Source organism: Pholis gunnellus (genome assembly GCF_910591455.1).
Source record: "Pholis gunnellus genome assembly, chromosome: 14".
In the NCBI taxonomy this organism is placed as follows: Eukaryota; Metazoa; Chordata; class Actinopteri; order Perciformes; family Pholidae; genus Pholis; species Pholis gunnellus.
The window spans coordinates 11,208,268-11,228,075 of NC_136541.1; the positions used below are offsets into that span (position 1 = coordinate 11,208,268).

A 19,808-nucleotide genomic window follows, 5' to 3' on the forward strand; every position below is an offset into this window, starting at 1 on the left:
AAACTGAGGGCTCGTGATGAATGATTTTCAATACAGTAACGCAAAGATGGAGGCTGCATGAAGCTACACCACATTTCATTAATACCCCAAGCACAGACAAGCTTTTCATCAACTGGGCCCAGCGTGCTCATAGAACTCCTTTCTAAATCACTATATATGACTGAGGAGGATATGATTTAGTGTTATCACAAGATGAGCTGAACGGAGGGAATGTAATGGAGACGGGCCGCTGTAGCCTGGACACACATGTGCACACACGTATGCACATAGAAACACTAATAGCATGCTCTTTATACAGTGTTGTCTGTATCTGGCAGATGTGATAAGCCAGTTACAGAGGATGGCATACAGACACGTGCATACACTGTATATTATATGTCGGAAATGTATTGATGAATCACAATAGCATTACATTTATATGGCAAAATAATCCTCACATAGACATTAGAGCATGTGAATATAGCAAAGGTAGTGGATTAAATGGTAACCTCTGGACAAATATGAGGTTAGGCCTCCAGACCCCTCTCTTAATGCAGGAATCCAGTTGGCTAACTAAACATCAATCTCTTGTAAGTGTCTCTTATATGACACCACGGAGAGTGAGAGGTGGGTGTGATATGTGCGCCACACATCAAGATAATGAATAGTGGGACTATCTGGGCTTCACACTCTGGCTTAGTGAGACAGGAGCTTCAGGGCTCGCCCATCCATGACCGGCTAATAGGAAAACCTGTTTTATCACAAGGCCCCATCTTCACACTGTGTTTATCAACAGAAACACATTCTTTACCAGACACATTTGGGAAAAAAAGAAACCTTACCCCAACTTCCAGCATAGTGGGAATGTGCTAAATGGCAAAGTAACACCTCAGAAGAGGAAGGAAATATGCCGAGTAGATACTGAAAACCTGCCTAGAAATAGCAAGTAGTACGGAAGTGAGACACAGCTATAGCCTCTTTAAGGTTACTATTCTCTATTGTACTGAAACTATACCTGAACCCAGTTACATATTCCATATGCACATAAACCCTTTGAGACAGAGAGGATAGCCTTTCAAATATGAAACGAGGATAGCCTTCATACAATAGAGAATGTATGAGCGCCAGCAAGCTAAAAAAGATGCACATGAGAGTACAGTATAAGGGGAGGAAGGCGAGGAGATGCCAAGAAAAGAGACAGAAAGAGAAACTCACGGCAGTCAGACTCATCAGACTTGTCCTTGCAGTCTGGATCTCCGTCGCACTTCCAGGTCAGCCTCACACACTCCCCGTTGGCGCAGCGAAACTCCCCAGCGGTGCAGTTTGTCCGGCGGTTAGGCAGGTAGGGGACCCCGTCGCTGCCGCAGCGCTCCGGTCCCTCATCTGAACTGTCGGAGCAGTCGGGGTCTCCGTCGCAGCTCCACATGAGCGGCACACACTCCGAGGTGTTACAGCGGAGATGGTTGGGCCCGCAGGTCAGAGGGGACGCACACTTGAGCTCATCGCTGCCGTCTCCACAGTCGTCGTCACCGTCGCACACGTTGACGGCGGCCAAGCACTTGCGGTTGGCACACATGAACTCACCGCTGGGGCAGGCTTTGGCATCTGGAGGACGAGCAGAAAGAAACAAACCTCAGAAAGGAGTTTGAAGGGCAAATGAGGGCCTGCGTGGTTCGAATTGAATGAATATATTTAAAAGGCCTGTGCTTTAAAAATGAACTGAGATGTAACAATCACCTCAGTGTTTCAGGTTTTCTTTGCAGTACATGAAATAAAAAATGAAGCTTCAACAGTATCTGTAGGTTGATGACAGGAAATAAGTAGAGGCTTAAATTAGCTTCACATAGGGACACAGTGACGGGAATAAGAGTTTCTCAGGTCGGCTGAAAGTCATCAGAACTGAGGAGGAGACAGAGAGAGGGGTGGAGAGAAGCAGAGGTGATGATGGAGAGAAACCTCCTCTCCTGTGTGGCAAAAGATAATCGAGCTCTCTCTGCCATCAGCCGGCCCTTCTCCTCCCTCTGTGACTAGCGTGATACTTCCTCCTCTTTCAAAAGATCCGTCTTTCTAGTGCATTTGTTTTATCTTGGCTCATCTTTCTCTTATCTATAACCAACAAGGAGACGCTGGTTAGCCATAAACTGTATGTTAGAACACAAATGTTTCTCTGCAGGAAGGAAAAGTGCTGTACTGTAACGCTGTCTCCCCTTCACAAGGCCAAACTCACAGCTTCTGTAAATAATTTGTTCTCTCTCTCTCTCTCTCTCTCTCTCTCTCCCAGCCTCCCAAAGTTGTCTCTGTCTCTACTCAAGTCTGTCCAAAAGCGCTCAGGCTGTGAAGAGAGTTCAGGTTTCCACTGTGAGGCCATAGCAGCACAGAGGCCAGCACCGGGAGGAGAGGAATTTGATATTTATACAAACCGCAGGGAGTTCAACTTCAACACCGCTGCCTTTGGCTGTTAAGACTGGTTACAGGAAAGGGATTGCTGTTTTAAAACATTCTACACAGAATCAGCCCACTGCAAAGCAAGTGCATGTTGTCAGTCAAGACTTTATGTGCATGAGCAGTGATTTGTAATTCTGATACAAATATTTCGATCAAAACAGGGATCAGGGATTTCAATGGCTCGAGAATAAATCAGTTTGAAACGCTCTGAAGAGAAATGAATCAACATTTAACCATCAGTTAAAAATAATGATAAGCTAAGTGTTGTGTCCTTGGTTGACTGTTTAAAGCTAAAACACTACAACCAAGCAGAATCAAAAAAACAAATTTAATATCTCACTAGAGTGGAAAATCGCATGCATTTCCATGTGCCGAGTTAAACTGGGGGAACAAACATCAGGTGCAGGATGGTGTCCTAATTCCTATCCGATGAAGTTATACCACATGTTAAAGTCCCTATCTGTTTTCTCAGCGTGTAATTCATCTACTGGTACCGACATGATTGCCACAGAAGCACGGAAAAGCAGTTGATACGAGATACAAGATTCAGTTCAGTAAAAGGGTTTATATTCATGAATATTAAACAAGCTCCATCTGATTCTGATGTGTTTTTTAACTACTGTGCCTGTTATGCCTCTACTCCAACTCCATACTAATTTGGCAATAAATAATTAAGGAGACGCAACAGTCCTGTACATTATTACACAGGGGGCAGAGCATTAGTAATGTACATGAGTGGCCTGGTTACACTGGAGAGAGACTTTGTTTTCCAGTGGTGAAGAGGCGCTAAGCAAATTAATCGGAGGTCTTTGGAGCAACTTTGAGCCCACAGACTGCCTTCCTGCATTCTGTTAATATGTTGTATGCTTTTCCGTTTCAGTCACGCAAAGTACCTACAGTACACGCACTAAATCACAGCGCTCTGTATAGAGGGACCCAACATTTCACTCATAATTTGGTATTGTTGCTTGAATAAAAGCGGGAACATTGCTATTGTAAGCATGATAGCATGCTGATGTTAGCATTTAGATAGATTGTTCTTGTGACAGCCAGCAAGCAACTTGTGCTAACTTTGCCGACAGACGAGCAACTTTCTGGTCCTTATATATTCTTAATTAACAAAAAGAGTTCACGTCGATTTTAAATTTCTCCAGAATGCGTGGCTACCTACCTCAGTTCTTTTTGTCATCAAGCAAACACAACCTTCAACAGGAACTACACAATAATGTCACCGAATAATAACATCTCTATAAAAATGCTACATTCCTTGAGAGCTTTACACTGCTGGCACACAGGCATGTATTGCCCCTTCCTCAATAACTTGGGAGGGGAAACCATTTCTATGACTACCACCTTAGTAGTCAGTAGCTGGCAGCGTAGCACACATTTTCTGGCAGCTTTGATGATGGGAGATTTTTGCCAGCAGCAACTGGCTAAGATGAAAGGGCAAGAGATGACTGGTCGTTCTACTCGACTCACATTAACATTACAGCTGATGAGTGAGCGGTGTGTGCGTGTGTGAGTGTGAATAGTTAGGATGCACGAAGGAAAGACAGAAAGGTGAATAAAATATATTTTTTTGTGTAGGAGGGACAGAAGGAGACGTGAAATGAAAAGAAAGACATCCGGGTTGAGGGTAAGCACGTAAAAACCGAGTAATGCATCTTTTATATGCACACGCTTAACACCTCTGAGCATATCAGTCACTGTCTGTGCAGCTTAACGTTTCTCACCGCTTTCACATAGATATCACAGACTTAAACTGAAGGGACAGTTCAGAGCTGCAGGTCCACTCGCCACAGCCACTGCAGCAAGGTCACAGTGCCTCACCGGGGAAATAGCTCAGTAGCTGACCTTTCCTATGATGCTACACAAACATTTACAGAGGAAACACTGCTGGAATAGAGAAGAGACAACTCTCTCATCTACAGTCATAACCAAGAGAAGATAATAGAGGACAAGGTGGGAGTGTTTTAACTTCCTTTCTGACATCCTTACTGACTGAGAAGGTCAGCTAACTGAGGGCCAAATGGGGGAGACATGGAGTGGGTGCCAAGAAGAGACAAAACACCCACCTGTCTGGATTTCGATTAGCTGAATGATTTTTCGGTCGGAGGATACACATTAGTTCTGTAAAGCGGCCCTGTGTGAAAGCTTCATCGGTGGGGATGCACACTATCTGCCAGAGACAGCTGTGACCAGTGCAGCAAGTAATTGTTTGCCTCATACTATCCAAGCAGCATTAAATATGAATCAGGAAACATGCAAAAAATACAACGTCACAGAACTATTATATGCACACAGGCCAGGCAGGCAGCTCAACCTGACACGGAGTACAAATGCAAAACACACACGAAAACATACAAATCCAGACCGGCTCCTGGGCTTCGCAGCAGATCCCAGCAGAGAGGCGCGCTCAAGAGAGAAGCCTGGAGAGTAAGTGCACGTTAATCTCCGCATCGCTGAGGGTTGAGGACAGTTCAACTTTCTCACGGAGTTTCTCTAGAAGTGCTGCTTAATGTAATGTTGATCGAGAAAAGCTTCCTCTGGTGAGGGCTAGATTCTACTTAATACATAATTCAACATGTGGATGACTCAATTAGCAGGATGCCTCTGCAAGATTTACTTTTGTGAATCTGCGCTGGGCTATTCACTCTTTACATTTCTACTAATAGCAGAGCGCACTGGGGCTAACTCAGTACGTTCCAGCTCAGGCATTTTTGGGAATGAGAGCACTCAACTCACATTGTGAGTGTAGATTTGAATGTTTTGCTCACTGTGTGAATGTTTAAGCTTGATCAGGCTCACAAAAACTAATCAAGTAAAACAAAAAGTACTGACACTCAACGTTTCACAGCAGCCATTTGCCCCACATTATATTGAGTTACAAAATACCTCATTGCTGTGCTCGGTTGTTACCTGTTCATCTATCTATCTATGACCTGTCGCAGAGACAACTAATACTTCTTATAACCAACTATTACCGTACTTACTTCTTTGACCACCAGAGAGGACAAGTTAAGTCGCAAGGTGCAGTCAGGTGGAGGACGACCTGATGTGTCCCTTCAGGTCACCTAAACTGTCCGAATGATTTATGTGTCAGTGTCATTTATGTGTCAGTTATGTCTATAACTCTTGGTTTAATAAAAAATAAGTCAGTCTGAAGAGAAAAAAAAAGTTGCGTCTAGTTAGTGCTGCATCTGCCGATGTAACACTGTACATACAAATACAAATGTATGGAGATGAATGTGGAGTCTGAGGCCCCTGAGGTGGTGTAGGAGTTTCCATCACTTCTGCCTATGACAGGAATGTGAGAAAAAGAGATGGTGCGAAGCTTAAAGCTCTGGCCACAGTGGCCAGATGTGCAAAGGTGTAAAAATGGCCAGTAGCTGCAGAAAGAAGGGATTTTTTTTGTTTCATTAAGCACCAAAAATCTGATAATGCAGCTCCTGAAAGGCTCCTTTTACCACTTACCACCTTTCTGCATGATTGAATGAGCATCTAATCACAATTACATGGAAGCCTTCTCCGTTAAACACAACAGGTTTATCTCTAACAATGTCGATTCTGCTGTGGAAGCGACAGACATTTTAGCAGCAATTTTCTGTCTTGTTTACACTTGGGGAGTCCCTTCAACATTTGATGCTCAATAGTGCTGACACTTCCCATGTATGCTTCAATATTTTAAATTAACTGCACCCAAAGATGATTTGTTACTACATTTGCAGCCTCACTCTCTGAGATTTTCAGCCAAGCCTTTGGCCGGCAGGAGCAAAAAGCAATTGGATACATACAGTGTTCATAAAATTGCTAGATTTTGATTTTGTACGACTGCTTCTACATCATTCGAAACATCATCTTCATTAATTGTCTCCCTCTAAACCCAAACCTACAGCTTAGTTAACACTGCTTTGAAGTGAATTCTCTCGCTGCCCGTGTGCCAACAGCTAGACAAGCAACACACAGACGAACTGAAACGTACAATTGGTAATTTCAACCACTCTTCTCTCACCTCACGTCGTGACTGTAAATGTAAAATATTTAAAGCCTTCTGTCTGCAGTACCTAAGAGTAATACAGCAAGCAGCGGTATAATTCTGTGAACAATGGCTTTAAGTTTGCATCAACACAAAACTCCTGGTTATTGTTATTGTTGAATTAGATATATATTACCATTGGCATTGGGCACAAATGCAACGCAGCAATGTGAACAATCATTCCTTAAGTCACTGGGCTGGACCACAAACATAACACTGAAGAATCAATGCTCGGTACCTTCGGATTGATCTGCTGCGAGGTAACAGTTAAACGCTTCTTGCACTTGGTTTAGACGTCATCTTTAAGGCTGGCGGTGGGACTAATCAGTCTTCAAATAAACTGGACTGAGCAGCACTTAATAAGCCTTATTGGTGATGTTATCTAGCACTGTGCTGCACTGGAGTCGACTTCTCCCTCCTGGTCACGCTGAGTGGCATTTACCTCTGGAGGGATTTGGGATTTTGTGCTTTTGCCTGGGTGGGCGGCAGCCTGCTGCCTGCCCTCATGTCACCACTGAGAAGCTTAAGGCTGCTGCATCAATACAGACATTAGAATGAAAAAAGGATTAGCACAGGCTAGACTGGGTCTCAATGGGCAGCGCAGTGAACAGCCATCCAAGCTAAGAAGGCATTAGAACTTAAGTCAATGGGATCACTTGGCGTGAGAGTGTGGGGCCACTTTGAGGAGGGGAGTCACTGACAGGCCACTTGTAGGCCGATCTGGCAAAAAAAACATCATTATTACAGGAGGAGAATCTCTCTGATTTGGGTTTTAATTGTATGCCCAATTTATTTTTGCTTCCTCTCTACATAAAAACTCTTGTGTATCCTTGAAAAAACAAACATGAATTGCTTAAACGCCAAAGAGGCATATCGTCCAACACCCACACACACACAAACAACTGACAGGGAACAAATGCCTGAAAAGACGAACATCATCATTTATATAGGATAATAAGGAGATGGCTTTTCTTTTTTTTTTTTTTCTCCTTGCATTTACCGCCACATGCTCTTCATCTTCAAAGTCTAAACACCCCACAGCAAAGAGGCAAGGGAAAGAGAGAAAAGACGAAGCCGATTCTTCACGGCGCCTCGGAAGTAGGGCAAGGATAGTCCCTGCAGGGGGCGGGGGGGGGGTTGGGGGAAGCGCACGGTTGAGTTGTCTGATTGGCTGGGTAGGAGGTGATGTCATTTTTGATGGTTATGAGGCCCCTGCAGTGGAAAGTCTAAAGACTCAAGGTTCAAGATGTGGCGACAGAAACCTCCAAATATCAACAGAAAGCTGTAAACATCTGACACTCCACACCAAAAGTCATTCCACATCAAAGATGACTTTGTTAAGTGCCGCTCGCTTAAAACTCAAACCTCACTTTAAATCCCTCTAATTATATGAAGTGTTATCTACCGTGCTTTCATGTCGAAAAGCCTCGGGATGATCAGCGAGATCAGAAAGGGTGAAATACTAAAAAGGAGGAATCTAAATCCTCCTTATGACTGTGTGCCTCATCAAGTCATTCACTTCTGCACGTCTGTCATTGACACTTTTTTCCTTGAAATGCAGTTGGTGAACGGCGGTTCATGTGTTTCTTTGAGGTAATTTCCATTATAGTGGAGGGACTAACAGCAGACTTCATCAAACTCACCGGACGCACAGTCCTCCTCATCCGCCCCGTTTTCGCAATCCTTCTCCCCATCGCATCGCCATGACAACGAGACACACTTGTTGGTGGCTCCCCCACAGTCAAATTTCTCTGGAGGGCACGTCTGTTTGCCTGTGGGCAGAAATGGAAAGAGAAGGGGAGATTACTGCAGTGGTTTTATGGTCCCATAAAGGCAGCAAAGAACAACTACAGACACAGCAGGACTCAATTTCTATCGCCCCCACGACGCAGTTAAAACTCATCCAAAACGCCACCACACTGGCCAATTGATTTTACTGTCTGGGCCGCCTCTAAAGAGGCACGCCGAAAGATCATGAAATACAGCAAATGCACAGTTGGCTGTATAGCAAAAGAAGAAAAAAAACAAGCCCCCCCCCCCCCCCCCCCCCCCTTCTCCATTTCCTGCCAATCTGCTCTAGTTGGCACAGGGTAGGTTTGATCCAGATTACAGTGCATGTTGTTAATTATACATCTTTGCTTACAGTGCAGCCTTAAGCCTCCCAGTATGAAATCGAGGCGTTAGCCTACATGAAAAATCATTGAACTTTTTGATTGTTTCCTTTTCATATTATATTTGTATTTAACAATAATTGTGTATTGTCCCATGCAGCCCTGTCAGCTGAACTGAAGAATTCCTTCATTATATTGTATTTCAAAGTGGATGCTATTCAACATATTGTCACAATAATGTTTTCATACAATTGAATGTTGTGGCAATTTGTCAGTATGTTCATTTTAGATGTAACTTGTATCGCTTAACGCAGACAAACAGAGGTAGCCTGTGTCTGACTTGCTGTAATCTCAACCTGATGGTTGTGAGAGCTCATAACCTCCGCCTCCCTCACAAAAGCAGAAACAGCAGCACCTGCCAAGGCCTCGACATCTTAGCTCCATCCGAAAAGGGAGTACGCCTCTGAACCATCCGTGGGGGAAAGAGCTCTGACCATTCAGCTGAATCATTAACTATTCATAATTATTAAGTGTCTGTTCAATACTTCTGAGAGTTTTCTCATCACGTTTATTTCTCACAGGGAAATTAAGTTAATTTAATATTAATTAAGTTAATTACGTTTGTAGCGACTACCATCAGGATTGTCATGGGCTGCACATTCAACCATTTATCCATTTAATTATTATTTATTTATCCATTACTTTTAGCCATATATTTCAACCACATTTTAGCCACCTACTTTGGCCATTTAACCATTATTTTTAACAAATATAACCATTTATACATTAATTATAACCATCTCTTTTTAAAGTTTATCCATCACTTTTAATTGTATTACTACAAGTACTATTAATATAATTACAGCTAAGTATTTGAACTGTATAGCTTTAGTATAAGCTTCTTCTAACTGGCTTTCACGCACTAAATACAAGACACAGAGTTCAGAGGATATAACTGATCATGTGGATGTATTTTTTTTTCAGCAAATCTTATTTTCTATTTTTAAAATCTGTTAAGCTTCTCTACAATTCTTCCACGTACCACCTGGCAAAATTAAAGTGAGCTTGGAGGCCTTTCAATGGTCGTGTTTTCTTTTTTACATGAGATCACTGAAACAGCATTGCCGAAGCTGACAAACGATGCCATGTGAGGATCATTAGTACTAGCGTGATCACTGAGAACAAGCTCCATAATGAATTTCATTTATGAGGTTACAAGAATCTCTGATGATGTCCCGAGCAATGCTTGGCGTAAACTGCATTGTGGGAAATTGGACCAGACAGACCAGGTCTTTCTGAACAGAGCACATCTGCTCATATGGAAATGCATTTGTTAGAAGACTGCACTTAAGATCAAATTGAATTCCTTGTCATCTAATGTAAATTCAAGATGCAGTAGATTTGAATTATTAAATAATCAACTGTATATCTTCCATGAAAACTACAGAGTGTAAATTGCAGGGAGCATTTTAGGTTTCATCCGTTTTAACAAAAATCTGTGATTTTTTAATGGTTTTAACATTAATTTGTTTATTTACGTAATTAACTACAGCGTAAATTCGTGTTCTGAGGGATCAGTCAAGTTGTAAAAGATTAGTGTATTTGCTGTTACGTGCCACCAGATTTTGGGAGCTAATACCAATATTTGAGAGTTTCAAAATCAGATATTTTGGCCGATATTGATTTATTCTTTTGAAAATAGTCTTTTTAGTTTCTGACCAAGTAGTAATTTACAACAACAATGTTCTCATGATGGAAGATCAGGTTCTTCAACACCAATCAAAAACACTTTTTAAATTTACAATCTCAAAGATATGGTGTGTTTTTTTTTTTACATTATCAGATTGACAGGATAGACCGACCGGAAAGATGGAGCGAGGGGATGACATGCAGAAAGACGAACGAAAAAGAAAAGGCAGAGGTGGCGAGGTCGAGCCTGAGAAGGGGAGTGATTATCAAGACCGACTATGCTTCACTCGTGAATTTATTCCACCAGAATAGAAAAGTGCCTTGTCCGAGATGAGCGACCACAGGGTCCTCAGAGTGACAGGGAGCTCAATCATCCAGAAGCAGAGGAGCGCAATGCTCGGGCCAGAGTAGGGTTTTGGCCACGGCTTGGAGGTAGGAAGGAGCAGTTCCCTTCACTGTAGACCAACATCAGACTCTTAACCTGCAACAGGGAGCTAGTGTTGTGCATGACGAAGAGGAGTGGTGTGCACCTCCATGTGAATTTTCTTGTTACCCATCGGCCAACATATATGTCGATACAGATAGATCGTCACCGAGCCAATACTGACTGATACGGTATACCGGCCTGGCAGATATGTAAGGGAATTAGATGTCGTTTGAGTATGAAGGGTCATTTCTCAGCCCTTCAGAGTGTGCGTCTGTCCCTGCCTGCAGCACAGTGGGGTGAGAGTACCCGAGGAGGGGAGAGAAGGCTGGAGAGGCAGCTGGTGCCTGGGGAGCAGTGAGAATGGCTGATGCAGCCAGGCCCTGACACACACACACACACACACACACACACACACACACACACCACTGCAGTGCTGTTGTTGCAGCAGAGAGAACATTGTATTACTGTATGTTGAGGAGAAACATCTACCTACAACCATTTGTTTCCTGTCCAAACGTAGTTGTAAACAAATTTCAGTGTCATGTTAGTGTAAAAAAAAAACTTACTTTAATTCACGATTTGACATTTGGCATTCTTGACAGTTTATTAAACAAAAATATTGTGTCGAACAATGGCCTACAGTGAGTAAAACAGCAGCAGGATAGTAAGATATAAGTGGAACGATCAAGCGGTTGACCTTTTCCATCTGCCAGCTCTGGCTTAGCCTTTCATTTCCCTCATGGTTAATGCACGAGATTGAGGTATAAAAAGGGGTCTTTCGTTTCTTTTGGTTCCGTTTCATGTGTAAGGAAGTTTGTGTGAGAAAAGTGTATTTACCAAGGCGAGTTAGGATGTGTGACAGTCTCTGATGTTGCCTGCGTCAGTGCTATATCCTTCAAGCACGACAGAGACAATTGTTCCCTGTAATATGATTTTTCTGTCCCTCCTTTCCAGACACAGCTGTGCGAGAGTGTTAAGTGAGCAAACAAGCTTAATGACGACTGAAGAAACTGAGGACGAGAAGGAGTGATTAGCTGAAATGAATGATTGCAGGCGAGTCGGGGAGGCAGTGCAGAGTTCTTTTTTTGAAATGTCTGAGATGAAAGAGGAGGTGGAACCTTTGAGAGAGGAAATAGCATTCTGTCTGAATTAATTCATCCAAATAGGTCTAAACAGGCCCTGACAAAAAAACAAGAATCAGAGCAAGGAAATGAAAGAGGTTGACAGAGAGAGCAGAGAAAAGAGAAACACAATGGACAGCTTCGGAGGCATGCCATGAGCAAGATACCGTATGAAAAGGAAAAAAGGAGACAAACTGCAGCATGACCTTTCAAGTTCTTATCCTAAAGCAAAATCAAAAACCATCCACACCAAGTGGAAAGAGATGAAGGAGGAGAGGCAGGCAGAGCGAAGACTCGAGCAGAATCTGAAAACCACCGAGCTGTCCAGTCCTGTTAACGTACGACTCCTTAATGAACCGTGATGTCTGTTCCTCCCAAAACCAAACAAAGAAAGGAAACTTCAAAATGACAAAAGCAGCGGTAACTCAATGCCCCTCTTGACAGCTATTGACACCTCGGAGTTTTATAAAGACGTAGGTAATGGGTTTTTACTTGAGAAAGAGGCAACATAATAAAAGCCAATTACTCACAGACAAACTGACTGCCTGGCTGTTGTTTACCACCAGAGTGAAGAATGAGGATTCATCTCCACTGTGGCGTTTTGGCAGGAGCTCCGTTTAGAATTCATCACCTTTTACCCAAGGCAGTGTTCGTCTCAACAGGTTTAATAGCTTCACTTTTCGTTTTGATCGTCACGATTGACCTCGTTATTGCTGACAGCCTTTTACCCTAAACTTGGTTTTCCGTGAATAAGCGTAGAGACTCTTTAATTTGTTTTCACCAGGCATGTGATATAATACTGTGATAAAGGAAAGCTTCGTAAATGCTCGGGAGCTGGAAAAAGTGTGAAACTGATCTGATATAACGAACTGCAGCTTCACGACAAATGAAACACGACACTACGGGTTCTTTAAGTACTCATTTGCAGCCTATTCATATAAATTAATGTCTATTTTGCTGTAATTATAATTTCTAATATATATTGCACAGAGGCGATTCATCTTAGACAGTTTTCGACAACCTTTATGTGTGGATTGTGACAGCCTGACTTATCTATATAGCCAGTTACAGTTAGTAACATGTTACTGCTTAAAATCATCATTCAGAAGGACGCACAAACCTATATCCGAGTAGTCGTGAACCATTATTCCAATCACCTGGGATATAAGTCTTTGAGATACAGTATGTGTGGCTTTGTGAGCGTCTATCTGGGTCTGCCCGCACTGTGTGTGTCAATGTTTGGGTTCTAGTGGTTAATGAGATAACTCGGCTTCTCTGCCTCATAGCCGAAAATGCACAAAGCGCTCCAATAGCACGAGTCATGCTCAGATTCGCCGCTTCATTAAATACGGGTTAGCGCGGCCATGTCCTCCTCTCTGAATTATAGATCTGGTACAGCGGAGAACACTTGCTGCTTGCAAACTACAAGATGGAAAGTTGTTATTTTCAGCAAAGTGCATTAGCAAGTAATGCACTGTGGCATGCATCTCCACTTAATATTGAGTGCTGTACCTGAGCTCTCCGAGTGGGACGGCTGAATAAAAGCAGACAAATATTGGCACTTTTTAATGTTTTTCAATCCCAGCAGGCACTGGTCGATGGATACACCCTGGACCGGTTGCCAGTTAATCACAGTGCTAACCATTCAAATGCTATTAGAATAGCCACGCTAGTGGATATAAACACAGAACTTTCTTTTTTTGAGTTGAGCACTGAGCCATCCTTCTCGTGAATTCATTGCGATCACTTGTGATTTGATTTTTACGAGGTTACTGTTCAAACTTCAGTCATCTGGAGCTGCAATCGGCATCAGACGATTCATCCATTTGTAAAGTGACAGAAAGTCAACTATTTGGAAAAAAGATTAATTGTTTCAGTAAATTCCAAACATGACCTTGTTCCAGCTTCTCAAACGTGAGGATTACATGCTTTTTATATCTTTTGTGACTGTGAACTGGGTTATTTTTCTACATTTTCCAAGAGAAGACTAATTGGACAGTTAGTGCTACTGTCATCAATAGTTACGTTATTTTATTTCAGTTCTGTGTTTGAGGCAGAGTGCAAAACTGAAACAGGATGAAGCGCACCAGTTCCCTCTTATGAACTTGATTATATCAAGTGTTTTGTGTAATAACTCCAAAATGTGAATTACATTATTAGCCTCAAAATTCAAACAATGTCAGGCTCTACAATTGATGAGACTTTCATCAGCTGTGGTTCTGAGTTTACCAACATAGTAACTTGCAAAACTACTTTTGTAGTGACACATCAACAATTTCAACAATCAACAAAGAGGAGATAGAAGAGTGAACAGAAAAAAAACAACACAATGGGAAATCTATGCATAACAGCCACAAATCAAATGTACATCCATGCATTCAGTGTGTGTGTTTGGCTATTCTCATTAGCAATGTCGAAATAAACAGCCTACATACAGTACATTTACCTGCAAACAGTCCATCTCATAACACCAACTGTAACAACCCACATGAAAAGAAATCCAAACGATGACACACACACACACACACACACACACACACACACACACACACACACACACACACACACACACACACACACACACACACACACACACACACACACACACACACGCACGCACGCACGCACGCACGCACACACACACACACACACTGATGTAACATTCAGTATGTGCAGTGCAAATATATTTACCAAGAACATCTTTCCCATTATAAAGTCAATAAAAAAGTGAAGCTTTATTATTAACTCTCCAAGAAAAAGCTCAACGGGGTTGGGGCTCATTATCCACAAAGAGGTTTATAGAAGAAAGTTTTCATCAAAACCCCTTTCAGAAAAATATCCACAATCCCCTACAAATTACATATCACTTAAGAAGACCCAATTGCAAATACTATATGGCGGATTTAAAAAGAAAAAAAAATCCATATTTTCCCACATTTCCCAAATATGCACCAGTTCAGGGTTATGTCCTCACATAATGAAAGACTCCTTGAGAAAGATGAAACACCGCAAGTTCCCTTAGGCCTGTCAACTCCTCAAAATGAATTTAAAAGCAGAAAGGGGAAACTGACATGCAGAACTGAGCTGAACTCAGCAATTTAGTCAGAAAGTGTCAAGTAGCCAACACTCTTGTTGAATCCTTAACAAAGGGACTCGGAGCAACTAAGAGCCCACAGAAATGTCACTGCTCTGGCCAGGGAGCAGAGAAGCTGCTGCACAGCTGGATGCAGTGGCCCAGTTCCTCTATGATTACACATTAATCTAATGCAAAAACACGTTCCTCCAACGAGTCATTCATATTTCAGGGCTTGCGAGTAACTCGCTCCGTGTGGCCCGAATTTGAATTCTTAATAAAGCAGTGTAACGCTACTCCAGCGTGTAATTGGGAATCCACTCAGCGAGCCAGAATGATTGTGGCACAGATGTCTGCAGCACCGAGTCCAAGATGCCTTAGCTGAGTGTGTGTGGGTGTGTGTGTGTGTGTGTGCAAATGTGTGTGTACTGTATGTTTGCGCACATGTGGAACTGAAATAGACAGAATGTACAGGAGGGTTGGGGGGCAAAAAGAATGAGAAACAAGACGAGGGTTGCTTGCATGTGAGAGCACAGCCTGTCTTATCAGGCTTCAGCATAACTGGAGCATGATGCATTAAGGTGTACGCCGTGCAATATGTAATTAACCCGTGTAAAACGAGCGTGCACTCACTAGTCTCTGCTATTTACATAATGGCAAATTTCATATCTCTAGCACGTTAAAGATTGGATGCAGTCTGTGTGAAATTCCGCCCTTCCCACAACTGTTAAGACGGTAAAATAATCATCACTCTTGCAAAGTTTAATTGATAAATGTGAAGCTTGGGAGCTTTCAACTATAAAGGGAAGTGTTGCATGGGATTGAGGTGTTAAGCAAAATGCTGATCCTGGTGGAATTTCAGACTGAAAATGAAATTCAAGTGTAAGTTCAGTCAGGATAAATATACTTTTGCATGCTAAGGCCTGTAGTTTACTTCTCATTCACTGCCATTCACTCCTATTACGCATGCTACCTCATAATTCCCTTGCTCCTGATCAGCTGGTCTCTTCTATGCAATAGCACAGCGACACAGCAACATTCTCAGCCTATCATCTTGGTGCTGTCACTTTTTAAATACGATTGTCTCCCTGCCTTTTAGTAGGTTCATGTTGCTGTTACACGCGTCGTCCACATCAGTGTCTGGACTCCACGCAGGGATTTGTTTTGCTGCTGCTCAGAGCAGACACCCCTCGATTACACATCTCCCCGTTGAGTCCAAAGAGTCTTTATCATCACACATCTGCTGAAAATAAACAGTTGGCTTTTCTTTATCCGACTTGCCTCTCCTGGTTGAAATGCTAAATGTTCATGTCAAAGTTGTTTTTTGCCTTTTCAGTCAAATAAAAGAAATACAGCAAGTCAAGATGTTTCCCCTGACGTATGCACAGTTCTATTTATATCTTTGTTATCTTACCGAAGGTACAGGCAGGTAATTTATCAGTGAAATGAGACGAATGAGATAGATGATAAGAGAGCCATTCACGAGTAGGTTGGTTGCCGTTGCAGATGATGCTGCGTGCATTTTTGTCCATCCTTGAGTCTCTTTTCTCTACAGTGTGATTATGGCACACTTGGATCCACTCAGAGTGAAAGACATCTGTGATGAAGTGGATCTCACTAGCATTCCCTCTTTTAATGTTCCCATTGCGCCTACAGCACAGTAAAAAGATAACAAATATCTCTCTACACCTTAAGACACTCGTTGTAAATTCAATATTTCTGACAAGTTGTGTCAAAATCAAGAATCTATCCTGAATATTATTATTATTTACAGAGAGAAATAAAAACCCAAACAAAAATGTTCAGTGTTGGTGTTCAGAAGTTTAACATCACAATATTGAGTCAATACATAAGGGATTTCCATATAAATGGCTTTCTTCTCAACCCAGATCTCTATCTCTTTATTCTGCAGCCAAGAGATGAATCCTTGCTTCATTTATCTTTAATTGGATTTCCAATATAAATTGTTATCCTTCAGAGCTCCCTGTATGTCTCCCTCCTCGCACTCAACGTTCTGGGGGTGACATCAGAAGCTTTGCTCGGCTGCTACATTATTCATTGAACAGACGCACACATGCACAGCCAATAAAATGGACCAAAACAAGAGTGAATATCCTCTGAAAGATTTGTTCAGCTTTTTCTTGATTCATTTCCCGCAATATAATTTCCTCCCACAATAACGTTAAAAATTGGTTTAAAAAGCTTTATAATGACGGGTAGGCCCAACATTTCTGTTTAGAACTGGTGAACGATGATGAAGATGTTGTGTAACCAACCTCCACTATCCTGCCTAAACACAAGACATCAGTATTTACGTCATTATTGGAAAGTACTTCTCTTGACTCCAACTGGTGTACGTTACAAACAGTTACTATCTACATGTATCAGCTTTGGGAGGTGACTTTTTGTGAACTTGTGTGGGCAGACAAGTCCCGTATCCCAGCATGCATTTCGCATCAAACAGCACAGACACAAAAAAAAAAAAAAAATAGAGGCAGAGTGGTGTTTCATTGAACCCTGAATCAGTGAGGCTAACATTTCTGGAGCTATATTCAAGTGAGTGGATACTCTGAGCTTCTCTCCAAGACATCAATATTCATCAAATCAGTGCTTTCAGCTCTATCTGATATCCGTAACCCCAAGAGAGAAGCAAACGAAATAAGCGTTTAAGAAAGAAAGAAAACAATTAATAACTGGCTCAAGCCTCCCACACTTGAGGCCCTGCTTGGTTGTGGAGACGTCAACTCACCTACAGTAACCCCCATCAGAGCCTTTGTGTGGGTGCGCTAGACTGGCACAGGCTACAAGTGAGCCAGCCAGCGATCCTCGGCTCTAACAGCTTGGCAGAGAGGTAATCGAGGCCTTTCTATGCACTCTCCAGCAGACAGCATTGAGTATTGAAGTGTGTGGGCGAGTGGCGGCAGGAGAGGTGGCTGAATGGCAGCTGGAGTCGAGATAACAAGGTAAATCAGCAACCTGAATACAGGTTCTATGAGAGTCAAATTAAATCTGGTCTAAAACGACTGAGATGAAGGCGTGGTGGCGTATCCCGATGCAACACGGAAAATGACACCATGGTTTTGGTTTTATTCTTAGTGCAAAAAATCGAATCGACTGTAACAGTACATACCACTCTGCCTCTTGTCGAGTTAAAAGCAACTCCGACAACAATTTTGACAATTTGAAATTCCAGTTTCGTACAATCTTTTTATGGTTTTGTCCATGTTTTTTATCAATAATAACATTAAGTTGATTGTGAGATCCGATAACGCAGGGACATCACTAAAAAGACGTCCAATAAGAAAGAAGACGCACAAGCAGTCTTACAGTCATACAGGATTCAACCAAACATATTCAAAAGAAAAAGTGAAGGAGAAACTGTATGTTTATTATCCAAACCACCCGTTGTAAACATCTACCTTAATGTATCCTCGTGCAACTTTAACCTCATGTACATACCACTTACCACAACTGCACAGTTTCTCCCTGCAAAGACGGATTATAACTGACGTTTAACCTCCAAATATAGTAGTTTAGATCTTACTTTGCTTGTGACATCTTAACCTGAAGAGTTAAAAACTACGCAGCAGACTCCAACTATAATGAGTAGAATTCAAATCAAAACCATGGTCCTTGATGTCCTTGATGTGAGCAGCTGAATGGTTTCACTTACTGCAGGTCTCCTCTGCCTCATCAGAGCCATCGGGACACTCTGGTTCCCCGTCGCATCGCCACCGTCCCGGGACACACTGGCCATTTAAGCAGGCGAACTCTGCGGGGGCACATGTCTTCCTGGCTGCTCAGAGACACAGACAGAGAATAATAGTGAGACTAGGAAGTGTGAAGACAATACGACACAGTCAGTCTGCAGTAGATCTTAATCTCTGTCATTAAACTGGTCACATTATTTCAATGCCAGTAATCACCCCTCTTTCCAGAGATCAGGCTCACCTTCTCTCTCACTACTCCTAGACAGCCCTCTCATTAATTATCTCCACTTTGCCCATTTTCTTGAGTCTTATTCATTGTGCCGTCTCCAGCTCCCCTCCCCTCCCCTTCATCTGCTCGTCTCCAGAAGTCTAATCTCTCTTTCAGGTTTTCCATCACAGAGCAGTAAAATGGATACCGATTGCTGAACACCGCAAGCTCAGAGAGCCTTTTAAACCTTTTTCCTCCCAAACCTGTTCACCACGGAAAGCTACAACCCAGCAAGGCCACGGGCTGAAAAACATGTCAAGCGTGCGGAGAATTGGAAATAAAAAAAACTTGCCAGGAAAAGGCCTGTTTAAGCAGCAAGACGGAAACTGAGAGTGATCAAAACTTTCACGTCACGGGCCCAGAGCTTATCACAGTAGCTACTCAAATCGTGCTAACCCACTGTGTTCAAAGAGTAACCCACTCAAAAAACACTCTCCACCTGTAGCAACAAGGCTGCGAGCTCGGCCAGTGAGCCAGTGAGCCAGAAGCAGACAGAGGTCAGAGTCATTCAATTTCCTCCGCCTGTTAGTCCAAGAGGAGCTGCAGTCCGGTCTAATAAATCACTGGCTTAAAGGCCCTAAACTGAGCTCTCTGGGCTGGTGTCGTTGCAGTCACAACTGTTCCTAAACTGGCCTCATCTTGGCTCTGATGCTGCAAATTAGATATAGCGTTTAGAGATGTGCAGGGAGCTTAAGCTCAGCTGAGGGGCTGTAAGGAACGAGAGCAGGTAGAGGTTTTTCAAGAGTCTTTGCTGTGCTGACACAAACCCAACTCTGCTCTCACTTCTCCAACTCCTGCTCTTTCTTGATGTTGGAATTAAAGAGCATCAACGTGTCGGTGTTAGTTTGAATATAGTGGAGGAGTTAAACTTTAAAAAAACGTGTTGCAACAACATAGACATAAGATATAACTTTAAATGTACATGCAGGTCATTCCTTATTAACTGCTG

General features: G+C 42.5%; 1 protein-coding gene across 1 annotated transcript in view; it reads right to left on the bottom strand.

The window, feature by feature from the left end:
• Positions 1 to 19,808, bottom strand: part of LOC306706636 (low-density lipoprotein receptor-related protein 8-like) — a gene marked incomplete at both ends in the record, with an annotated part of 65,225 nt that overhangs the window by 22,592 nt on the left and 22,825 nt on the right. Inside the window, 3 exons of the mRNA XM_079173784.1 lie at positions 1,195 to 1,584; positions 8,104 to 8,232; positions 18,555 to 18,677. Of these exons, the coding sequence (XP_079029910.1) occupies positions 1,195 to 1,584; positions 8,104 to 8,232; positions 18,555 to 18,677 (642 nt within the window). The remainder of the gene's footprint in view (positions 1 to 1,194; positions 1,585 to 8,103; positions 8,233 to 18,554; positions 18,678 to 19,808) is intronic.